Here is a 23,992-nt window from a genome sequence, read left to right as displayed (position 1 = left end):
AGGTTACTGTGATGCAAATGGGTTTCACTGTTCAAAATGAGCAGAGTCTAGCTCCCACAAGCAACAAGAGACAGCCAGTACAGTAAAAGCTCGTTAATTCAAATTCCACGGGGCCGCCAGGCCAGTTCGAATTAACTAAAATTCGAACTAATGAAAGTGAGCAAAAATGAAGGCGTTTGATGCCCGGAGGGCACGAAAAACATTTATTTAGCAAAAAAGTCTGTTATCATCTTCTGCTTCTTCTCTCTGAGGGCTACCGTACTCACTCGGTCTTCTAGCATGTGAATGCGACGCAGGGAGTCTTCTTCCCCCTCTTCAAAGCTGAAGAAAAGGCGCGCGACATTCAGCGCTCCCATAACTTCTGCCGCGGATGGACGCACGGGCTCTTGCTCCTAGTCGTCGTCCTCGTCTTCTGCCTCTTCTGGGACAGACTGCTCCCCAACAATTTCAGCGACAATGTCCTCATCACTTAGGGCACCGCACACTGCTGCATCGCTGTCTACTCCAACGTAATCATCAAAACTGACGTCCTGCAGCACAGCACGCACAGCTGCAGGCAGAGGCTCCGGACTCCCATCGTCGCCACTTTCTTTCATACTTCCGGCAGCAAAGCCACAGTGGTGGAAGCAGTTTGCAATTGTGGACGGCGTGACCTGCTCCCATGCACGCACCAACATGTGCATTGCTGTGAGCAATGTGATGGTGCTGGTCTTCTGGTTTCCAGTGCACAAAGTCATGCGCTCGATCATGTGGCGCCTATAGAAACATTTGATGTTTCTGATCACCCCCTGATCCATCGGCTGCAAGGCCGCAGTCGTGTTGGCGGGCAAAAAGACGAGCCTTGTGGCTTTCAGCTCGGCGTCGACTTTGTGTGCCGAGCAGTTATCCACAATGAGGAGAACTTGACGCTTCCCTAGCTCCATCCTCCGATCGAATTTCAAGAGCCATTTTTTAAACAATTCGCCCGTCATCCACGCCTTTCTGTTGGCGGAGTATTCCGTCGGCAGCGTCCTAATGTTCTTGAAACATCTAGGCTTATGTGCCTTGCCGACAACAAAAAGAGGGACCTTCTCCGTCCCGGTTATATTAGCGGCGACCAGAACAGTAATCCGCTCTTTGCTTCGCTTGCCGCCAGCGCAGCTGTCCCCTTTAAATGTTACTGTTCTGTCGGGCTGGAGCTTATAAAACAAAGCCGTCTCATCAGCATTGAATATATCATGTGCCGAGTAGCTTTCTAAGTACTGCTGCAGAGCACCGCTTCGCCACGTGGCACAAGCTTCTGCATCCACTTCTTTGGCTTCTCCAGACAACACCCGGAAGACAAGATTATGTCTGTCTCTAAAGCGGTGAAACCATCCTTTGGAGGCGACAAAATCTTCCACATTCAGGCGCAGGGCGAAATCGGCCGCCTTCGCCATGATAATTGGGCCGCTCAGTGGAATGTCAGCGCTTCTCATTTCTTTCACCCACGTGATCACAGCGGTCTCAATTTCCGGATACTTGGCTAACCGAAGCCTTTTTCTGTTGCTGGCGAAATCTTCGGCTTCATAGGCATCCTCGATGGCCTTCCTATTTCGGACGTACGTCGACAACGTGCTTGGTGGAATCCCGTGCTTTTTCGCGATTTCCACTTTGCTGGCCTTCCGTTCATCCACCTCGCGTAAAATAGCCACTTTCTCCTTCACCGTCTTGGCACAGTATTTCCCACGCGAACACATCTCGCGGACACAAGCTCACAACAAGCGGCGTGCAAAACGAGGGCTCACGAAATGCAACACGAAACCGTGGTCGATAACACTAAAACGTCGTTCCTCGAAGGAGTCGCGGCAGGAAAGACTGTTTAGTACTTGTTCCAGCACCCTAGCGGCGCCCCGATGGTTGTGCTATCTATCGTTCTGCCGTGAAAGCTTCCAACGATGGTTTTTAACAGCGCCGCTTGGCGACGCGCAGTTCGAATTATGGGTGGCGGCGCCAATTTTTGAATGAATTAACGAGCTGTTACGCGCATAGACTTCTATGCACTGCGGACCGGACTACGATGACTATTTCGAATTATCCAAAATTTCGAATTAACGAGTTGTGAATTAACGAGCTTTCACTGTATATGCTGAAGCAATTTGTGGCATTTAATTCTGCTGAAAAGGCTCCTCAGAGAGCGAGGAAGGGTGGGACTCACTTGACGGTCTTCTCGGAGGCCATGTGGCCGCAGGGGTTGAAGGCGTGGTTCGGTGGGTCGTTGTCCACATAGAAGGCTGGCTCAATGCCCATGCACAGCTTCACCACAGGGCCTTTCTGCAGACAAAGGAGGGAAAAGACCTTTCACTCACGGACCCCACTGCTTCACTATTGAGGCACAAAAAAAAGGTGACTGGAATTTGATATTCCTTTCATTCCTTCGTGCACCAATTATACGAGTATGCATCTTGTTGTTGCCTGGTATCAGTAACAGTATTCTTTGCTATCATTGTGTGCACTGGCACATATGAGCATCCTGCGTTGCAAGTCCAAGGCATCCGAAATAGCCCGATCCGAAGTGATGGAATCCAGTGAGCCCACCGTGCACAGACTAACGATTCCTTCAGACAAGAAAATGCAGGGCAACTCCAGGGCTGTGATATGATGTCACCTGTTTTTAGCTGCAAAAATAAAAGAGTTCCAAAAGGCTTTCAAGACTCCACAAATATTTTTTTCAAAGACCCAGGAACAAAGCATGCCATTCACCTATATTTTTCTTCCGTCTTTCACAAAACCTAAGCTTTTCTTTTCTCCAAGCTCAGCACTGATGTTGACGACATCTGCCTTTTCTTTAGCGGTCTTCTTCAACTGTTAGGCCTTATGACTGACGCCATGCAACTGGTAGGTTCTGCTTTCTCAGCATAAGCATCTGTTGAAGCCCTCAACCTGGGAACCCCTTTTCTTTTCCCTCAAATCTTGAATTTATTCATCAATCCAGAGTTGCTAGTAAGAGTGACAAGGGAAGAGGACTTTTCTAAATGGCTCACCGACAACGCTAAGAGCGGGAGCCTGCTCCGGTTCCTCACGGAAAACCATTTACATGAGTTTATATAATATGCCTTATGGCAAGTTTGCGTACACAAAAAAAAAAAAAGTGACAACTGTGATGAGCAAATATTTTCAGCCTGAGCCATGCAGCAGCCAGCAGCTCCACCCACCAGTCCCCACCAGTGCAGCGTGACTCGAACTCCGTAAGATTAACTGCTGAAAGCATCATAGACAGTGGCCATATCTTTAGCGTTTCCTTAATAGAAGAAGGATTTTACAGTCAAGCGAAGCTGACAGTACACCCTTCATTTAGCGCTAGCAACTGCGCCTTCGGCTGAAAACAGGCTAGGCCTAGCCTCGACCATGACAGCCAAGAAGCAGTTCAGTCTGTTGCCCAGTATGCCTGGCAGTGGCATCATTGCTCAAAGCGTTTCACTTGAGCAGGTACACTTTGTCTTTGTCCAAGTTAAGTAGGTAATTGTTCTAATAAACAAGGCAGCTCTTCTTTCTTCTGTTTTTGGTACGAAGGTCGTGTACACTGCATTAGGACACAGCGGCATGCTGGAAGAAATGACACAGAAATGGTTTCCCTAGTGGCAGCACGATCGGAGCATCAAGACTCCGAGCTCCCTAGGCTTGTGGCACGCCCAACCAGGGTCGCACACGTGTCTCCTCCTCTCACTTCACGCCATGCCCAGCTCTTGGTGGGGGAAATGGGAGCCTAGCCTTACATGCCAACATTTTCCGGAGGCAGTGGATGTCTCAATGTAAGAACTTCGTGAAGAAAATAAAATAAACAGATAGAGTGTACATACAGCGTACCAGCATTCTTTTGCAGCTTTCTTACAATACACAGGAATTCCACCATTTTCAAGGTATGAAAGAGCACTCAGCGAGGGTCGAGGAGGAGCCTCAGTTCGCAAGCTGAGCTAATTTTCTGACAAGGAGACGAAGACAAGTCCCCCTTGTCGAAACGTTAGCTCGACTTGCGAACTGAGGCTTCCCCCATCTCTACCCTTCTTCAGTGCTCTTTCATATTGTGTAGCCATCCTTTTTCTCTCATTCTACCAAGTATTTCCAAGGATCGCACAAAAATACCCCAACACTCAAGGCCCTTGAAAATGCTTCTTCCAAATTAAAGGGTTTTTCAAGGTCTTCAAGGACACACACAAGCCCTCTGGCGTGCGCTTGGCAGCAAACCAAACACCTTTGTTGCTTAGAGCTACCAATATCGATTGACTTTCTGAACAGCTTCTCCGGTACGAGAAGACAGAACGGAGAACGCGTACCTTGAGGCACATGGGGCAGGTGCGCACGTTGGAGGCCCCCTCGGGGAGCCCCCAGTGGTGCAGTCCCTGGACATGGCCGCAGTGCAGGTACACATAGGGCTGCTTGTCCCCCTGGCTCAAAGTGGCCCGACTGGCAATGACCAGAGTGTTGAGCCCCACGGGGCACTGGGGCCGGCCCGCATTCAGCTCCGCCACACTAGCCTCCAGGTGCTGCTTCGTCGGCGACTTGAGGAGTCCCTCGGCTGACCGAAAGAGGAGTGTGGCTCCACAGAGGTCAATGAGCGAGCCGTCTCGCAGGACGTTGGTCTCGTCTTCAATCTGCCAGATATGTAAGGGATAGGAGGCAAGGAGGTTGCACCATCAGGAGCCAAACGTCCTTTTCAGTGCTACCAGCATTACAGTTTGTATCAAAGCATTCAACTCCACCCAATCCTTGCTTGCACGGTTGTCGGGAGAAAAGTCATACTTCTGCCGGGGCACACCCTCAGCTCCAATTAACATCACCGTGGCAACATTGATTCTGGGAACCTTGGAGGCCACGTTATGAATGGTTTACTACTCAGAGTGCAAATTATTAGATAAATGAATCGATTTATTCAAATAATAATTTTTTCATTTAAGTCTGAAATCTGAACATGTAGATGCCCTGATCTAGAGTCCAGCTGTTCGACCTTATTAAATTCCGCTCACTAAGCAAGCAATGAGTGCTCCAGATTTCCATATTCAAAGCAAAATGTCAAGTACAAAATTTTTCGCAGCTTGCAAACAACTGAGAACAAAGCTGTCGTTCAGGTGCACGACTGGCAGACCACCCTTAGGAAAGACTTGCAAGTTCAATGCTCAGAACTGCTCAAGAGGAGCTGCAGTTACCTGCAACCCGTGGGCAAATCAAATTACCGCATGTAAGGACTCTCAACGCAAACTATAGTTTGATTTCGTAATGTTTATAATGCAAAAGCACAAAAACAGGTCCAAATTTGTCAATCTAAGCATAAATTGGGCTAGGCCAAATCAAACTTTCAGTAGAATGGTGCAAGCTCGCAGAACCTCCATTCTAATTCAGCCCTCACCCTTCATGGGCTGGAAACTCCCCTCCACACACTTCCGACACAAACATAGCGAGAGTGTCTTTTCACTACCCTTTTCCTGAGGAGCTGTTAATGGCTCCTTTGTAGCAATATTGGTGCAATATAATAATGGTGACATATGGCATCAGGCAACTACAAAGTGATGGCATGATGCCACCAGGGAAATCATCAACAGCAAGGGGGCATATATGAGTGTGCTCTACCGAGGTATTCATGGAGTTTACCATATTATAAAAGTAAAAGCATTGACAGTTGCACAATCAAAGCCATTTACGCAGCTGTTTTCTCATTCATCCATTACTTCACACATCTCTTTCCTTGGACGCCTCTCTGTCCTTCTTGAGGTCAACTGTCAGCTTATTTTTCCTCCTCATCCTTCCTGTGCTGATAACACTGTCCCCCGAAGCACCAGGGAAAAGCTTCTCAGAACACATACACACCTTGACACCCTTCTTGGGGGCCGAACGGGACTCGCGGATGGCGTACACGTTGCCGCCGACGGAGACCTCCCGCCAGATGCCTGGCGTGGCCCCGCCACAGAAGGAACCCTGGGGGTGCATGATAAGGACGCCATTGGTCGTCAGGCCATCTATCTCCCCTTCGTGTTGCCACTTGGTCGCCTTCTCCCCGAGGAAGATGTTGCGGGACGAGTCGAAGCCCGCGGCGAACACGTACGACCTGTGGGTGCGGTTGCGCTCCACCAGGATGCGGCAGGCAAAGCGGGAGATGGTGCTCTGGGTGACCCTACAGGCACCCGCCTTGTCCCCGGCCACAGTGTCCATTACCACAAAGTCAATGGGGCTCTCCGAGGAGCGCCCAATCTGTGACCAATGGGGAGAGAGAGAAAAATTCACATGAGAATGAATTTCCAACCTCTGATGGCACTGCCACAAGATGTGACAAATGGTGAAAGATGGTTACATATGCATGGCCAGCATTCTAGCTGGCATTAAACTCAGCCCCGCTGAAACTGTTTCAACATATTCAGAAATTAAGAAACCTGCGAACTGTGAGCTGTGCAGCGTTATTTTGTCACAATGGCGGATCGTATTGCAAGTTTGCCATACACTGAACTGTAGCAGTGATGACAGTGCGTGAGTGTAATGCAGGAAACTTAAGGAAAGCAGATAAAGATGTGGTAAAAGTGGGCAGGGACAAACTTTGCGAAGGGAGGACTTATTTATACATAGTGAGCCAAGTGGTTAGCAAGAGGTGCAAGGTTAATGATTTCTTGATCATCAAACAATATATGTCAGCAGAATCATTCATGAGTTGACTCACTCAGGCTCCCATTCAGATCATGATCTGAGTTGTAAACAGGTCCGGACTCACGTTCCGATTGTGAGCTAAGTTTTGAGCGAGTCCGAACTCGCATTCGGATCATGAGCTGAGCTCCGAGTGCGTCTGGACCCGTATTCATATCACGATTGAGCTGCGAGTCCAGATGCATGTTCAAATCATAATTTTTGTCATGAGTGAGTCCTGGCTCAGAGCACGATCTGTGTTTTCGTAACAATAGTAACAATCGTTTTCTTCCCCATTTACCGTCAGCTAACGAGGGAAATATTGCCGCTATGTCCTGGACCTTGAGTCATCTGATCGGCAGAAACGCTAGAACCAGAAGTCTCTGGTTCCGCTGCTTTCACCGATCGGGTGACACATGGTCAGGGAGGTAGCAGCACTTTCGATAACACACTCTTGGAATATAGACCTTGGCAAATTTTGTGCATTTCGCCCACGATGAATCTTGCCACTAATACTAGACACTGGCCTAGTCAAGCCCTTTCATACTTTTCATTTATGCCTGCTAACAGCCTACAATATTAAAACTTGATTGTTTTTGACAAATTAAAAGTCTCATGTGACGCTTTACACACATTAAAAATGATCAATCAAACCAAAGCACGAAATACGAAGTCTCCTACCTAAAGATATAATTGCCTTGGTCAAGGCCACGCAGGACTAAAGAAATTGCTCAGCTCAGTGAGTGGGTCCTGATGAGCCGTCAGCCAAAATGAGTCAAGATGAGTGAGTGAGCCTAAATGAGTCATGAGTCGCAAGTGAAGACGAGTGAGTGAGTACAGATGAGTCACGAGTCGCAACGAGCGGCTAACTTTGACTGAGTCGCGGGACAGAGTGAGCCTGAGTCAGCTGCGAGTCTAAATGAGTTTGAGTTTATGAGTTTGGTCAGCTCGAGCATCAGTGAGTGAGGTTGAGTGAACACGCAGGTTGAACAAAATTTTGTGAGTGAGCCTGAGTAGGAATTTGTAATTTTTCCAAGGCCTGTCCAATAAGCTTCCAAAAAGAGCGACATCAGCCATACGGAGCAGTGAGAGACAAAACCATGGTCATCAAAACGCCAAATGAGGAACTGCAAGAGACTGTCATGGCAAACCTCAATGCGTAACGGACTCACTATTCGCCGACAGCACAGCAAAACCTTGTTAATTTAAAGCCACTGTGATCGCAAACGTTTGAGTTAACCAAATGCAGCAAAAATAAAAAATGGGCCCAGGCACAACAAAATATGGGGGACACTTAAGCTTCGCCTTTAACCCTTTAACCACCAATTTATTTTCCGAAAAACGAACCAAAATCGGCAACATTTTTAAGTGACTAATTTTCTCCATGTAATTATGGTTCTGAAAATATATTACTTTAATGGTTTGTGGTTAAAATTAACACTAAAAGTTAAAAAAAAAAACTTCACGAGGGTGGCTTTCCTACAGTGCATGTGCATGGTGAAATGACTCTTTTGAGCCTTCAATTAGGTGCCAAAGGCGCAAAATGCGTTTTTTTATGGTAGACTAGCTTCTGCTGGTGTTCAAAGTCACAACCAATGCAACTGATGACCGTAACTCGTCTTTCAAGATGGCAGCACTGCAATATCGGGCCGGACGCGTGTAACTAGTCATTGGCGATTTTGCTACGATATGCCATGACGAGTACAGCTCGGGGCTGGCGGTTAAAGGGTTAAGGGTATGACACAACAGCGTGGGATCCCACATATAAAGCCTCGCTCTAACCAAGCCGTATGAATGTGCCTGTGCGCCCTAGGGGTAATACGAATACAGGAATCCTGGCAGGCCAATTCTGACATCACCCTCCCATGTGAAAGGAGAGGTCCGAGTTAACCGATCCAACTGACGTTACGTAACGCCAGGCAGTTACTGCGGAACGTAACGCCAGGCAGCTTTATGCCTAGTGAGTGCTCGGCTATATCAGCTGCCAGCTACCTTGCTCATTATTTTTCGTTCCGAGAATGCACTGTGCAAACAAGCCCCTGCTTTGCTCCGCTGTTGTGCTTTTTTTCTGGAATATTTCTTAGAGATAAGATCGCAGCTTGCACTGAACGAATTATAAACATGCTGCAATGCCTCCCACACTTAGGGGTGGCCCAAATAGCCTGTGCAAATCCACAAGGCCGCATAATTTTGGATTCCACTGCAAATGTGCAAACAGTGCGTAGTACCAATTTCTTAAAGTAGCTGATTTATGCACAAATTTACTACTATTTTTGATGCATGGAACCTCATGCGTCCTGCCAGTAACAGGCACCAGAACAAAGAACAAGGCGCATGCAGCTCGCTCCTCATCCAAAGCTACCTTACACCGTGCTAATAAGTTCTTCTAATTTCTGATGGTCACTTTTCTAAAGTAAGGTAGACTTTACGCAACCACCTAAATTGAAATGTCATTAACCTAAACCTATAGTTAATGTACACATCATTAAAGGAAGCAGCACGAGCCAGTGTTGCACAAAATCAAGTTCACCACAGGAACAGAGCAAGAATAGCCGCATCGCAGGTTACGCCCAGCTGCTGTTATGGGTAGCATGACCATGACAGGTACCACAACAGATGCCTTTGTGTGAAAAGGTGGCAGACTTTGTTCACTGGTTGAGGCAGCCAATACATCTGCCACCATTAGCGCAAGCAATAGAAGACCACGAACCCACCCTCAGCTTTCCCTTCGGTTCAGTGACTGTGCAGCTCAGCAGATCCGCACTTTGCAAGTTGAAAATAAGACCACTAATTTTGCAACAGCACGGGGACACAGCAACAAAGAGGAGCCCACCTGGAAGAGGTCCGTTTCCTCGTCGAGTACATACTCCACGATGACTGCTTGCGTCCGCGATAACGTGTACGAAATGGAGTGCTGCTTGCTGTCCAAAACAGCCTGCCGCCAGAGACAGAGATCGAGAGAATGAGCACACAACAAGAGGCCTCGGTGTATGAGCAAAGTTGACACGAGAGGAGCAAGCTTGTTGGCTCGACAAAACACCCGCTCAAGACAATCAGGCACAACACAGACACCAACGAGAGGAGACACATCACAAGCACTAGCTTGTGCTTGGCACTGTTCGTAGAGAACACCCAGTACAGTGGTTCAGCAATGAATATCTCTACTACTGACCCCATCATGAGATCAGCACCTGCCTGTACAGCCTTCATTCCAATCACCCTGTGCGACAGTGATTGTGTCCAAATTCACAAATATTGGGGAATAAGCCCAAAGTCCCCTGAAACTGCTACTGAAGTACACAGCATCATTATGCGGTACAAACATGTCAGGCAACTGGTAAACAGATCACCTAAAAGGTACAGAGATCGAATATTAGTTCAAGGTTGTCACCTCTGTAATGATGCATAACACACAGAATACAGAGATCGCCAAGTGGTATTTACTTACAACCACTAAAAAATTTGTGACTGAATTTCTTCTCTCAATCTGTTTCAGTTTTGGGTTCACTGACCAAACCATGGCTGCAACAAGCAAGGCCAGATCAGCAAGTGTGAGGCGTGAAAAGAAAACAAGAAAACTGCAAATGTAACTGACAATAAATGACTTCTTGCCCTTCCAGCTACTGAAGCACGCTATGCGAAGCATTGTTTACATTGTAGTCTTTTACACACCACATATGATCTAGACACTTCTCACATGTCACACTCATCACTGGGTGATGAAACCAAACAAGATCAAGGAGAGTCCAATTATAAATCTATTACCAGCTGCAGGGAATACCACACTGTTACCCACATGTAACTAAAAAAAAAGCAGAAGCTAAAAAATTTGGTCTCCGTGCAATTGTAACCAACCGGTACAAAGAAAAGGTAACATAAGAAGTACCCTTCACCCCCTTATTAAACAAGTAAACAGGCTACTTGCTCCTGCATCAAGGAAACAAAATGGGAGGAGTACAGGAACACTTGCCTTCGAAGACTGCGGTGTTTTGACGATGTAGTGCTTAGACTTCTTAATGCCATTGGGGAAGGGTCGCCTGTAGAGGAAGAATTTGCTTCGCCGTCTGCCTTTCTCGCCATGTGGTAAACACCCATTGTACCTGCAGGATGGGGAAGGAACAGTAATGCAGCTGTGGAACAGACACACCGAAACCACCATCGACAGAGTTTAGCCATGTAAAGTGACCTGTTAAGAGGTTCTTTCTCAAGTAGAGTGTTACAACCACACTTGGCATTTTCTCCCTCGCGTGACCAATGGCACTATGGGTGGCATTTCAGAAGCATGTGAAAAAGGACATTTGCAAGTGACTTGGGCCGCCAGCTTTTATGCAATGGTTTGCACACTCCAGTCCATCTGTGCAGACAATCCCTAACGCAAACATTACCAAATTGCTGCAAGCAATGTGTTTGTACCTTATACAGGTATCAATAGCACATTATTTCCAGGCAAAAATCAAATGCCAAAATGTGGTTCGCCTGCCACAACAGGCCGAGCTAATCTAAGTCACGAGTGCATGCAAGCTATAAGCCAAATTTGCATGCCTGTTAAATGCCTTAGACTTGTGCAATTATTCTAGAGTATGCAATCAAACCCATGCAAATTATTAAATAAGAGTTCAGTTCAGCCTTTTTGCTTTGGCCCCTGATCATGATATGACAACAGGCATTGCGCAGCATTTGCACGGTCTTATTTCATGCACTGCAATCTAACAGCAGCATCTAAAGCAACCCATTCATGGACACAACGTCGCATACACAGATTTGCAAGCAGGGAGCCAGACACAAAACACTCATTGTCCTGCCACATTTTACTACAGTAGAACCCTGCTACGGTAAACTTGGGTATAGTAAAACATGTCATCCAAAAGAGGCCCCAAAAGGCAGAAACCAGTCAAGAAACAAGTCACAGTTTCATAGGTTAACTCCACGAGCCAGCAAGCAGCTAAGGGAGTCTAAAGCTTGGTGCTCTGCCAACTTCACAGATAAGAAAAGACCAGATGTTATCTGCACACAGTGCCTTGGCAGCACTGTGGCTGTTGGGGGCCACAACAACATGGGCGCGTGAAACAGGTGGGAAAGGGGGGTGGGGGTCATCACATTAGCAGAGCAAGCAGCACAAAAACATTTGCCAGGAAAATATGATCTATTAGATATTAAACTATTAGCCATAGGTAAATGCACATTGCCTTTTAAAAAGCATAAACTGGGAATTAAAAAAAAAAAAAGCATTATGCTGAAAAGCGTTGTGTTTTTGTGTAAACGATTTCACAGTATGTAGTGATTGTTCATAGACAATACAATTTTGAATGATACCTGGACACTCGCTTGGGAGTGTAGTAAACATGTTCATTTCTCACGTTCTGTGTAAACAGCGTACATAGCACTTTCTGGTCTTTTCTCGCTGCTGCCCTCTGTACTTCACTTCACCATGCTCCTCCCTGCTCCCTTTATTTCTGCCAGGCACAGCTGAAATGCTTTACAAAGTAGATAGTAATGGCTGCAAATGGCAAGTCATCTGTTCCTTCCATTTATTTTACGTTGTTGCCGGAAATGAACCACTAAGAAGAAGTGTCAAGGGGCAAGATAAACATGTTTTTGTCCGTAGCTGGAATGGTACACAGCAGGTGCTCATATCCATTGTGGCACTTACAACCAGCATGCCCAATGCAACACGCATAATGAATGACCAAAAATGATGCGTCAATTCATAAGCGTTATCACTAAGCAACAATAACACTGAGCTACATTTTCGTCTACCCAGCACCCTTAGATCTAGACATCTAACGCTGCAGCGCCGTCCTCTGTGGTGGTGTACAAAGCTCCCACATTGAGTTACAGAGAAGCTTCATGAATGGTGAAAGGGTTCAAGAATTACAGCACAGCTGTTTGCCCTGGCTGCACAAAGAGTATACACAGTATTTCAGGGGGCCTCCTTGTGTATCTCACGAGCTGGTGCAGGCATACACCTCGTATATGAGCAACATTTCATATTCCGTTTATTAAGTAAGCAATACTACGCCAGGTTTCAGCCCGTCACATAAACCCGGCTGGTAGCAACATTTGATCATTAGAGCAACCGCAGATGGGGTCCCTCTTCAAGCCGTCGGGTAAACCAGGTAGGTAGCCACACCGCTCCGCAGAAGAAGAAGAAGAAGAAGAAAAAGAACAAAGAACAGAAAGAGAAGCTACGTCAGCTTTGCTTATGCAATCTATCGAGTTTAACTAAAGCTAAACACCAGCTAATTTTTTTATGGTCCATCACTGAAGCCATGTCACAGTATGGCTCGAACGTTCAAATGCAGAAATCAGGACCTGTCTTTCGAGCTGGTATCGTTTTCACCCTCACTTCAGAGTCTCCCGATTGGTGGAAAGACCAGAACCGGATGTCAGCAGTCCGAATGCCTCCCCTTTCGCTTCCGCCGTTTCCAGCAACCGAATGAGGGCAAAAATGACCCTTCTGAAAATGATGCAAACTCTAAATAGGATGCTAGCACACCCCATGGCACCCTCACCCTAGTAATACAAGCTCTCCAAACTTGACAGGAGGATGGTGACCGGGTGCTGGACTGTCGTTGGGGGGTCCGAGCAGCAGGCGGTCACTGAGGGGTTCGGCCTCCTCCTGGTGAGGTGACGAGGGGCCGGACGATCCGCCACTGTCACTCGACTGGCCTCCCCCCCGGCTGCTGAGGCAGCTGGCACTGGCGCCGGTGGTAGTACTGCTGTCGGCCCTGTGCCATTTAGAAAGAAAAAAAAAAATGAAACAGTCAAGAACATTACACAAAAAATACATCTTGTCAGCAGTACACAAAAGCGGAGCAGTTGTATTCCACATGCTGTAAAAGCAAACCACCATCAATTAAGGACACAGTGTGGTTATTACCATCATCACCAGCCAGCCTAGATCCACTGCAGAACAAGGAGAGCAAACCTGCTGGTCACACATACAGACCTGACTCCCTACTACAGCCAGCTACACATCAATTCCCCTTGGATACGCTACCTTTCCCAGGTATTTTCTGTATATCATTAGCGTAGAAAGTTGAGCTAGTTGGTTTTGAATACAATTGTGAGAAGTTATTTCAGCGCAGAAAAAACACACACGAACGAAGGTCGAGAAGACGCCACGAACACCAGCATATGTGGCGTCTTCTCCACCTCCGTCCGTGTGTGTCTTTTGTCTGCTACAATAATGTTTCACAACTGCGTCGTCTGTATAACATGCCCTACCCGTGTTCAATCCCTCTTCTTGATTTCAGTCAACATATCACTACCACGAGTATTGTCTAACACTTACTAGCCTTATTCTGTCTCATCCTTTCACCCCTATTATTTTTACACAGATGAATAAACTGTCCTTGACCTCATTTCAAACTTCCACCCTTTTAATTACTTCCCACATGCAGGATACAACTGACAAACTGGATAGACTGCGCAAGTATCCCCCCCCCCCCCCCCCCCCTCTAGTTTTCTCATTGATTCATCAATCATAAGAATAGCTGAATGTGCTGTGCCTCAAGAAACTGAGCCCTAACAGCAACCCACAAGCTTCACACCACGCTGAACATAACTGCATGAGAGGAGGGAAACACCATTACCTATGCAGCACAACGTAATGCACAGAAATATGCTAAACAGATCAATGCTTGTAGCATGCCCTAGCTGACCCACCTAACAGTTTGAAAGGTCAGCTACTGCCATGTGACTGCAACATAACAGCAACACCAATTTAAACCATGGGTCATTTAACTACACATTTATGCATGTGCCGAAAAGACTAAGACTGTACACATGGCAAAACGCATCAAAATTGTGCCGGCAATCAATGCCACCAAATGCGGCTAAATTAATGCCACTAAGCTTCACAAGACACTATTGAGGTGCATCATTTTGTCCCCTCTTCTTTGTTTTCCCTTACTACAAAGGTATAGGCAAGTGAGCAGGGGGTACTAAGATGATGGCTTTATTTTTGCAAACAAAGATTGCCCAGCAAAAAAAAGTAGCACGAAAATTTTCCATCACCACTCAGACATTCTTTGTCTGCATTATGATCTGTGGAATCTGTTCTCACGTAAGAAACAGTATATTCTTTGCAGAAACTGCATGGTCTTGAGTTCTGTGAAACAATTTTCAATACGGGGAGTAAATTTTTAACAACAGCCTGAAAGTTTAGTCCATATAATGCAGCAGCGAGTTATGCTGATTCAGCTGGCTGTTTACACTCAAGTGGTCCACTGTGGTGAAAAACTACCTGGAAAAATGATCTTCTGTGATTTAGCGTCAATACTTCATCACCTCCGGAAAGCACCAACCCTGAAAGCTATGGCATTTCCAAGTACACATGAAAGCAGTGAAAAGCAGAAGGGATGTAGGCAGCAAATACTGCAACAAGTACTTCTTGCCAAGAATCCCTTGGCATATTAAACTAACTAACATGAGGATATGTCTCTTGCACTAATATGGCACATTAACAATTACACATTTGTACACAGCCTAGTGAAGTTAATCTCGGCTATCTGAAGCCTTATCGCGCACCTTGCATACCTGAGCCTCCCATCGCGATGGGCCCCTTTCATGGCTCAGCCACTTCAGGCACTAGGCTTTCATGCACTACACAAACACATCAGGCTTTCGGTCTACAAAGCGACCCTCCAAGCGAGAAATGCTCCGGCAGAGACCTTGCGAATGTTTACAACTACGACGATACCGCGGAACACAATGACGTCCAAGAAAGGATGAGGAGAAATCCGGCAGATAAGGGGAGCGGAAAAGGCTGAAACAATGGAGGGGGAAACCACGAAACAAACGAAAGAAGGTAGAGGTTGCACTTGCGTCCGCGGTCGCAGACCTCCACAATCGGGAGCCATTCACATATCGCGCTCCGCAGGAGTGCGACAGGGGCCGGCTCGTTAACCGCGTCACCGTCACCGCTGGAATGACTAACGCCGTCCCGATGGCTTGCAAACAGCAACGGCAGCGGCAGGACAAAAAAGCACAGCCGATCGTGATCGACGACGAGGTGCGTATATATCCAATGAGGGGGTCGGCAAGGTAGGCGTGAAACGTAGTTGGTCCAGCCGGCGCGCTCAGAGACCGGCGACCACGGCACACCACAGCTCACGTACGCAGACCGCACTTTCGCGGACGCACACCGTACTGGACGACACAGAAATGAAAGTGGTTTTTTCGGCGTCGTCTGCTACAGGCGCCTGCGCGGGCCGGTCTTCTAGGCGGGAGAGGATGAAAAAGAAGAAATGCGACCTAAACTTAGACGACGACCACCGCAAAGGCGGCTTCGGGCTTGATCACCCCTCTCCCTTTTCGGGTATCTACGTTCCCTCCCTCCCCGCCTCTGCCCCGAGAAGAGGCGAAACGACGGCGAAAGCAAAATGAGAAAAAAAAAAAAAACTGGGCACGTATCGGGTTCTTCACAAAGACGGGCAGTGCGCCAACGAAGTTGGAGATAAAATGGAGAGAGTGAAAGCGGCTCTAAAGAACTTCAAAAAAGAGAGGGAAAGATGCGGAAGGAAAAGGCGGCGACAGCGGACGGTGCGCGGAACCGTGCGACCGACCGCGAAAACGCCGCCGGCGACGTCGATAGCAGACGACGCGCGCGCTACGAGCAGACAACAAATGATTTAGCGGACGTAGACGCGAAAAAAAAGCAAAAGAAATACGCTTATTAAAAAACTACATGTGCATTACGCGCGCCATAAAGCACACAGCGCCGTTTCAGGCAGTGACCAAACGGCCCGCGCTTTTCCTGTGCCTGCCACGACTCTTTTTTCCTACATTTTTCTCTGCAACGATGGAACTGCTGCGCATAAACAAAAAAAAAAAAAAAAAATGACGTACGGATAGCAGAACCACTCCTAGCGCGGTATAACTAAACGAAGCTTCCAAAGCAGCACGTATAAGGTGCCAAATGAGCCTTTTCGTTGCTCGCGTCTTTCTGTCGAACGTCCTCCAGCATTGCATTTATCCGGATCGTCAATGAATGTATCGCGCTCTCTAGCCACCTCCCTCAAAGGTTCTAGTGCTCCCTCCTTTATATCGCAATCCCTTGGCGGTCCTGGAGCATAGAGTTCGCGGCACCATTCCGTTCGTTCCTATTCGATCATCGCGCAATAGAAAGTGCCTCCTAAAGCCCCTGTGCCTCCACCCCCGCCACGCCCTCTTAATTCGTGGCTGAACCAGACCCTTTTGACGACCACAGCACGTTTCGGTAGTACTGCCTCGTCTCGAAAGTAGTGTGTGTGTGTGTGTGTGTGTGTGTGTGCGTGTGTGTGTGCGTGTGTGTTGTGTGTGTGTGTGTGTGTGTGTGTGTGTGTGTGTGTGTGTGTGTGTGTGTGTGTGTGTGTGTGTGTGTGTGTGTGTGTGTGTGTGTGTGTGTGTGTGTGTGTGTGTGTGTGTGTGTGTGTGTGTGTGTGTGTGTGTGTGTGTGTTGTCGTGACGCTGGGGCTACGTCGACCCGGCCTTCACTTGGTAGCGTGCAGAGACTCGGGGTTGAAGTAGGATTGAATCTTCGAAGTTGGTGAAATATGTACAAGCAGGTTTAATGGCACTTTGAGAAACTTATTTACAAGATTATTTACACGAAAGAGAAGGGTACATCAGCAAAATGGCAAGCGTTAAGAGTTCATAGCGAGAAGCGACTGGATGAGCCGTTTACCCAGGGCTCAGAGCGACATTTCGTGCTCTGCAGCGTCCTTAAAATCCCCTATGTCCAGCCCCTCTCTGAAGATGCTGACCAACCAAATCCAGGGCACGCCCCTCAGGTATCGGCATCCAATCGAACACATCACTGCACTGATGGTCTGAAGCACTGACTGGTCCGGCATTCATTCGTTGGGCGTGATCACTTGTTGGCGGGAAAAGCTTGGGAACGGCGAGGAGAGGAGGTACATTTCTATTCTTCAGCAAAGAAACCACAGGCTGGTTCTGACAAGTGGTTTTACTTCTCAGAAACCCGAGTGCACGTGGCGCCGCATCCGCTCCCAGCATTGTCCGTTTTCGACAATTGCAAATCTTTCCTGCATTCCTGGGAAATCACTTAATGGCTGTATGCGTCATGCTCCTTTCTTGTCCTGCACGTCAGCGGACATGTCACTCTGTCGTCTCCTTTGGAAAGTAGGCATTCCTCACTGGACGATAGGGCTTATCGACTGGAAGGGTGAACAAAAGAAAGCACTTCCTGCATTTCCCGCAGGGGGACGTTTCTTTGTGTTTTTCCAGACGTTCTCTTGACAGGGTCAATTTGGCATTTGCAGGTTGTCCACAAAGCAAAACAGGCTTACAAAACAGGATTCCTGGAAACAGGCTCACTTAGAGCCATTGGACCATCACCACATATTCACAATACTTTTCCATGCCCACAGGCGAACAATAGAGCGCGCAAATGCGGATGTACGGTCGTAACAGCCTCCTCCCCCACCAGAAGAGTCTCGGAGGGCAGCAGTCGCCGCTGCTGCATGAAGAGACGACTTAATGGCCTGCACGTGAATGCTTGAAGCTCGCTGTTGCTTGTCGCGTTGTCTTGATTGTTGTAGGCCAATTTGCTCGAGCTGTCTGAAACTCAACCACATGTCTAAACAAGCACTCGGCTCCCGTCTGAAGAGACCAGGTCAAAAGAAAACTGCCATTGTTGTTCGAGAAAAGCCCACTCTCAAGACGTTCAGGACCCACGTATTCCTAGAAAACCAAACGTGCTGCTTTACATAGCCACACATATACAAGCGCACGAAAAAAAAAAAACCTGATTATCAATTTGCATACATGGTGAGGAACATCTCGGACCGCTTAGAAAGAGCGGCTAAGCGCGTCCGCATTCCCATTTAACTTCCCCTTTTTGTATCTTATTTCAAAATTGTACTGCTGTAAAATCAAGCTCCACCTAAGAAGGCGACTGTTCTTCGATGTCGCAGTTTGCAGCCAAGCCAGGGGACAATGGTCCGTCTCTACGGTGAATTTGGCCCCTCCAAGATAGCACTGCAATTTTTGAATGGCCCATACAATGCAAGCGCACTCTTTCTCTGACGCGCAATAAGCCCTCTCTCTAGAACTCAGTTTTCTGCTCAGGTAGAGCACGGGGTGCTCATTACCGTCGTCATCTCTCTGGGAGAGAACAGCACCTAGCCCTCGATCACTGGCATCACACTGGACCGTGAATTCTCGGTCATAGTCGGGAGCTCGCAATACCGGACGGCTAATCAGCACAGCCTTCAGGTTTACGAAGGAGGCTTCCTTTTGTTCGTCCCAGACTACATTTGTCGGTTCTGTCTTGCGGAGAGCGTCGGTCAGAGGGCTAGCCAAAGATGAATAGTGAGGGATGTAGTGGTTGTAGTATCCCGTCAGCCCTAAGAATGCCCGAATTTCCGTCTTCGTGCTCGGCCGCGGGTAGTCTGCTACCGCAGAAATCTTAATCTCGCTGGGTTTCCTGAAACCTTGACCTACATTGTGACCCAAGTAGTCCACGGTCGCCCTTGCCAGGCAACATTTCTCGGCCTTTACGGTTAGTCCAGCTTGACGCAAAAGGCTCAGTACAGCTCTTAGGTGTACCATATGGTCCGCCCATGAGTCGGAAAAAACCGCAATGTCGTCCAAATAAGGCACCGCGAATGTTTCACACCCCTTTAAAACCCTATCCATGAGTCGGGAAAAACAAAATGGAGCATTTTTGAGCCCGAAACTCATCATTGTTGGCTGGTAGCTGCCCGTCGGAGTGACGAAAGCCGCGTATCTGCTGGCGCGTTCAGTGAGCGGTACTTGCCAGTATCCTCGAGTAAGGTCCAGCGTAGTCACATATGCCGCTCTACTGACCTGTTCTACTCTCTCCTCAATATTCGGAATAGGATACACTTGATCCCTGGTGAGAGAATTTAGCTTTCGGTAGTCTACCACAGGCCTAGGGTCTTTACCTGGAGCTTCTACTAAGATCATAGGCGAAGCATAATCGCTTTCCGAGGGTTTTATTACTCCCAATTCCAGCATGCGAGTTACTTCCCTATCCAGAATTTCTCTTTGCCTTGGAGAAAATCGGTAGCACCTTGATCGCACTGGCACGTCTGAAGTCCGCTCAATATCGTGCTCAGTCAAATCAGTCCTGCCTGGCCTGTCCACGAAGCAGGCCTCAAACTCAGTTATTATCTCGCCCAGATCGGACAGCTGGGATTTCTTTAGTTCTCCTCTCTGCTCCGTCTTTTTGAGAAGCTCCTGAGCGTTGCTTCCTTTTTCGCTGAGGCAAATCAAGTTGTCCCCCATCTCCTCGGGGTTTAACGTTAGATTTACCACGGCTTGCTCCATAGCTAAGTCCTCTCGGGTTCCACTTAAAAGTCTTGTGAGATTACTAGACACTGGCGGCAAGATGTTACTCTCAAGAACGTCCTCATTCCGCGTCTCATCAAGCTCACTTTCAAGTTGACTTATCTGAGATGCCTCGCTCTCAAACTTTTCTGACCCGCTATTTTCCGCATTTACCACTGTTTTAACTGCCGTTTCCTCCGCTGTTGATTTTTCTGAAATGAGCAGTGTAGCTAGTTCTCGCGCCTTTGAACGTGTTAAGGCCTGCACATCTCTGTCTCCGAAAATCAGAAGGCAAGCTTTGACCTTCTCGTAGTTGTCCGCGTCCTCCTTGTTTAGCCGCGCGACAACCTCCGCTGCCTCGCAGGGCAGAACCGTCAATAATCTCTGAGACCACGTGTCTCGCTGGAAGGACAGTTCTTCGCAAGTTCGCTCAAAGTTACCCAGATACAGACCGATATCCCCTGATATCACATATGGCTGCATGTACTTTGACATCTTGAAATCTGCCTCCTTGTTGAGAAGAGGTACCGCTAGCTGGGGACAATTGCCCGACCTCTTGCTCAACTCTACTTCTAATTTCCGGAGCTCAATTTCTAGCTCCCGCTTTTTTGCTTCTCTCTCAATTTCACGCTCCCGCCTCTTTTCCTCTTTTTCTCGCTCTTTCTGCTGTATGAGCTGCTCCTCCTTTTTTTGTTCGATGAGGTTCCATGCTTCACTGAGCTCTTCATCATCGGCTCCCAGATCAGTGATTGCCTTTATAATCAAGGGTTTTCGTGCCAAACCACTTGTATCAATTCCCAATTCCTCACACAATAGCAACAGGTCCGGTTTCTGCAGCTTTTGTAGGTCCATGATCGCTCCGAGTGTCGGCTACTTCCAAAACAACAGTGCAAACTACCAAACCTAAAGGCGTTTCAACACTTTTTACCAGTTCTAAAATCTAACCCTGTTCTAGAACCTGGTCCACATCAGACGAAAAGCCAAGCACTCACCCACACATGCGATCGATGTTCCGAGCTGCTCTCTTGTTGGCCGATTGTTGCTCCTGCTTGTTGCTTGAGATGCCACCTCCGATCACCAGATGTTGTGGCTTGTAGATTCTGATCCACCTCGAAACACCAGATGTTGTAGCTTGTAGATCCAGATGCCACCTCCGATCACCAGATGTTGTGGCTTGTAGATTCAGATCCCACCTCGAATCACCAGATGTTGTAGCTTGTAGATCCAGATCCCAACGCTGGTCACCAGTCGTTGTGCTTGTAGATTCAGATCCCAACGCTGGTCACCAGTGTTGGGGCTTTATCCCACCGCTGCCACCAGTTGTCGTGACGCTGGGGCTACGTCGACCCGGCCTTCACTTGGTAGCGTGCAGAGACTCGGGGTTGAAGTAGGATTGAATCTTCGAAGTTGGTGAAATATGTACAAGCAGGTTTAATGGCACTTTGAGAAACTTATTTACAAGATTATTTACACGAAAGAGAAGGGTACATCAGCAAAATGGCAAGCGTTAAGAGTTCATAGCGAGAAGCGACTGGATGAGCCGTTTACCCAGGGCTCAGAGCGACATTTCGTGCTCTGCAGCGTCCTTAAAATCCCCTATGTCCAGCCCCTCTCTGAAGATGCTGACCAACCAAATCCAGGGCACGCCCCTCAGGTATCGGCATCCAATCGAACACATCACTGCACTGATGGTCTGAAGCACTGACTGGTCCGGCATTCATTCGTTGGGCGTGATCACTTGTTGGCGGGAAAAGCTTGGGAACGGCGAGGAGAGGAGGTACATTTCTATTCTTCAGCAAAGAAACCACAGGCTGGTTCTGACAAGTGGTTTTACTTCTCAGAAACCCGAGTGCACGTGGCGCCGCATCCGCTCCCAGCATTGTCCGTTTTCGACAATTGCAAATCTTTCCTGCATTCCTGGGAAATCACTTAATGGCTGTATGCGTCATGCTCCTTTCTTGTCCTGCACGTCAGCGGACATGTCACTCTGTCGTCTCCTTTGGAAAGTAGGCATTCCTCACTGGACGATAGGGCTTATCGACTGGAAGGGTGAACAAAAGAAAGCACTTCCTGCATTTCCCGCAGGGGGACGTTTCTTTGTGTTTTTCCAGACGTTCTCTTGACAGGGTCAATTTGGCATTTGCAGGTTGTCCACAAAGCAAAACAGGCTTACAAAACAGGATTCCTGGAAACAGGCTCACTTAGAGCCATTGGACCATCACCACATATTCACAATACTTTTCCATGCCCACAGGCGAACAATAGAGCGCGCAAATGCGGATGTACGGTCGTAACAGTGTGTGTGTGTGTGCGTGCGCGCGCGGAGGGGGGCGGGGCGTATGGCTACATTAACGGGTCATGTGAGTTTGCCACATGAACTTTTTTATTTTACGTCGACGACGATCACGACGAGATCAGGAGTAGATTAAGCGAAATGCCTTGCCTGAATAGCACCTACAAAACCCGAGGGGTAAGAATTTGCTGAAATGAATCTTTTTGGAGTTTCACAGAATCTCAAGAACCAAAATCCGCTTTTTTTTTTTTTAACTGAGGAGTTGTCAAGCTGCTGAAGGGAATAATTAACCGTTTCATAACTCCGCCTTAATTGATAAGGCGTATGAAAGCACCGTTGGTTTGACAGGTTTTTTTGCCCGGCAATCATCGAGAGACTGCTAGAGTTTCGCAAAGTTTAAACGCCTTTAGTTGGTTAAGTTTAAGGGGAAAGGAAAGGTGCCGAACTGGCCTCATTTCTCGGTGGGCACCTACACTTGCAATGAGCGGCATACAATTTTTACCCCGCCGCGGTGGCGTAGTGGTTAAGATGTCCGACCACTGTTCCGGGGTGTTGCCCGACTACTGTGCCGCAGTACCCGGGTTCGAACCCAACCGTCGGCAGCTGCGTTTGGATGGAGGCGAAACGGAGAGGCGTTCGTGTGCTGTGCGATGTCAGTGCAGGTTAAAGATCCCCAGGTGGTCGAAATTACTCCGTATCCCTCCACTACGGCTCCTCTTTCTCTCTTTCCACTTTCTCTCCCACCTTCCTACCTTCTCTTATGGCATGGTTCAGGTGCCCACGGAACAAAAAAAAACAAAAAAAAACATACTTCGTCTTTTTTTTTCATAACTCATTTTACATTTGATTTAAGTTAGTAACCTGCCCAAATTTAATTCATTTATATGACTGGAGCACATGTACAGATACTTCAGTAAAACACTCTTCGGGGCATGTTGGTGCATAGCTACTAATATTGTCGTTGCTGCGCTTGCAATATTAGTACATGTACAGGCTTTGTCAAAAGTGTGGAACCCAGGGGGTCTGCTCCTGAACCGTGTAATGGCACTGATAGCGTTAGTGGATGTCCTTCCCAATGTAAGACAAAAACTGTTCTAACCATCAAGAGATTCGGAACACTGGAAACGCATTGCAAGTTGCACGAAGTGGCTCAGAAGCAGGCCCCCTGGGCTGTAAACTTTTGACAAAGACTGTACATATGTCATCGTTTCGGATCTCCGTCGTAAACCACCCGGACTTGTACTACGCTTATTGGAAAAGAAATGGTACGACACTAGTCACAACGCTGCGTAAAGAACGACTGCGTTACAGTTTTTATATGAAACCACGTCATGTTTTTGGTGTCGCTTCCTGTTCATGCCTTCATGAGGCAAGTATGGCTTTCGCCTTACAAGGCGCCCGAAATTGAGAACTTTGGGCCGAACTAAGCGAACTTCCGGTTAACGCATGCATTGTCAGTGCTCAGGGGCGGCCGGCACACAGCTAAACCATCACCGTCAGCAGCAGCAACGCTAACCACTACCGCTCCGCACACGTCGCTAGCATGGCGGCATTCTTCAGCGCGGCGTCGACGACCAAAGCAACCGCGCACTCATTTCTTTAACCCCCCAACGCAACAGCAAAAGAACCAGCCCCGCCGTCTCGGAAATCTTTCCGCCGTCGCCGACGCGCAGCGCATTCATCGCGGCGGGGCCCCGCCAACAACACAAGTGGTTCTGCCCTAAACGCCCGGCGAGAAAGCACCACTTGGCGGTGGAATAGAGCGGCACTACTAAG

At 47.9% G+C, this 23,992-nt stretch overlaps 1 protein-coding gene across 6 annotated transcripts in view; it reads right to left on the bottom strand.

The window, feature by feature from the left end:
- Nucleotides 1-23,992, bottom strand: part of Pli (E3 ubiquitin-protein ligase pellino) — a 97,886-nt gene that overhangs the window by 17,554 nt on the left and 56,340 nt on the right. For 4 of the 6 annotated variants that reach the window (XM_084583032.1, XM_084583035.1, XM_084583033.1 and 1 more), the window contains exons 2-7: nucleotides 13,137-13,352; nucleotides 10,595-10,724; nucleotides 9,458-9,559; nucleotides 5,821-6,201; nucleotides 4,293-4,610; nucleotides 2,177-2,292 (exon numbers count right to left, since the gene is read on the bottom strand). In XM_084583032.1, coding sequence (XP_084439158.1) covers nucleotides 2,177-2,292; nucleotides 4,293-4,610; nucleotides 5,821-6,201; nucleotides 9,458-9,559; nucleotides 10,595-10,724; nucleotides 13,137-13,352 — 1,263 coding nt within the window. Of the gene's footprint in view, nucleotides 1-2,176; nucleotides 2,293-4,292; nucleotides 4,611-5,820; nucleotides 6,202-9,457; nucleotides 9,560-10,594; nucleotides 10,725-13,136; nucleotides 13,353-15,165; nucleotides 15,213-15,453; nucleotides 15,865-23,992 lie in introns of those variants that run through there. The other 2 variants (XM_084583030.1, XM_084583031.1) reach the window with 2 other exon arrangements.

The sequence above is a fragment of the Amblyomma maculatum genome, chromosome 10 (assembly GCF_055883805.1).
Source record: "Amblyomma maculatum isolate TAMU_Amacu chromosome 10, ASM5588380v1, whole genome shotgun sequence".
Taxonomy (NCBI): Eukaryota; Metazoa; Arthropoda; class Arachnida; order Ixodida; family Ixodidae; genus Amblyomma; species Amblyomma maculatum.
This window is presented reverse-complemented; position numbering and strand designations above follow the sequence as displayed.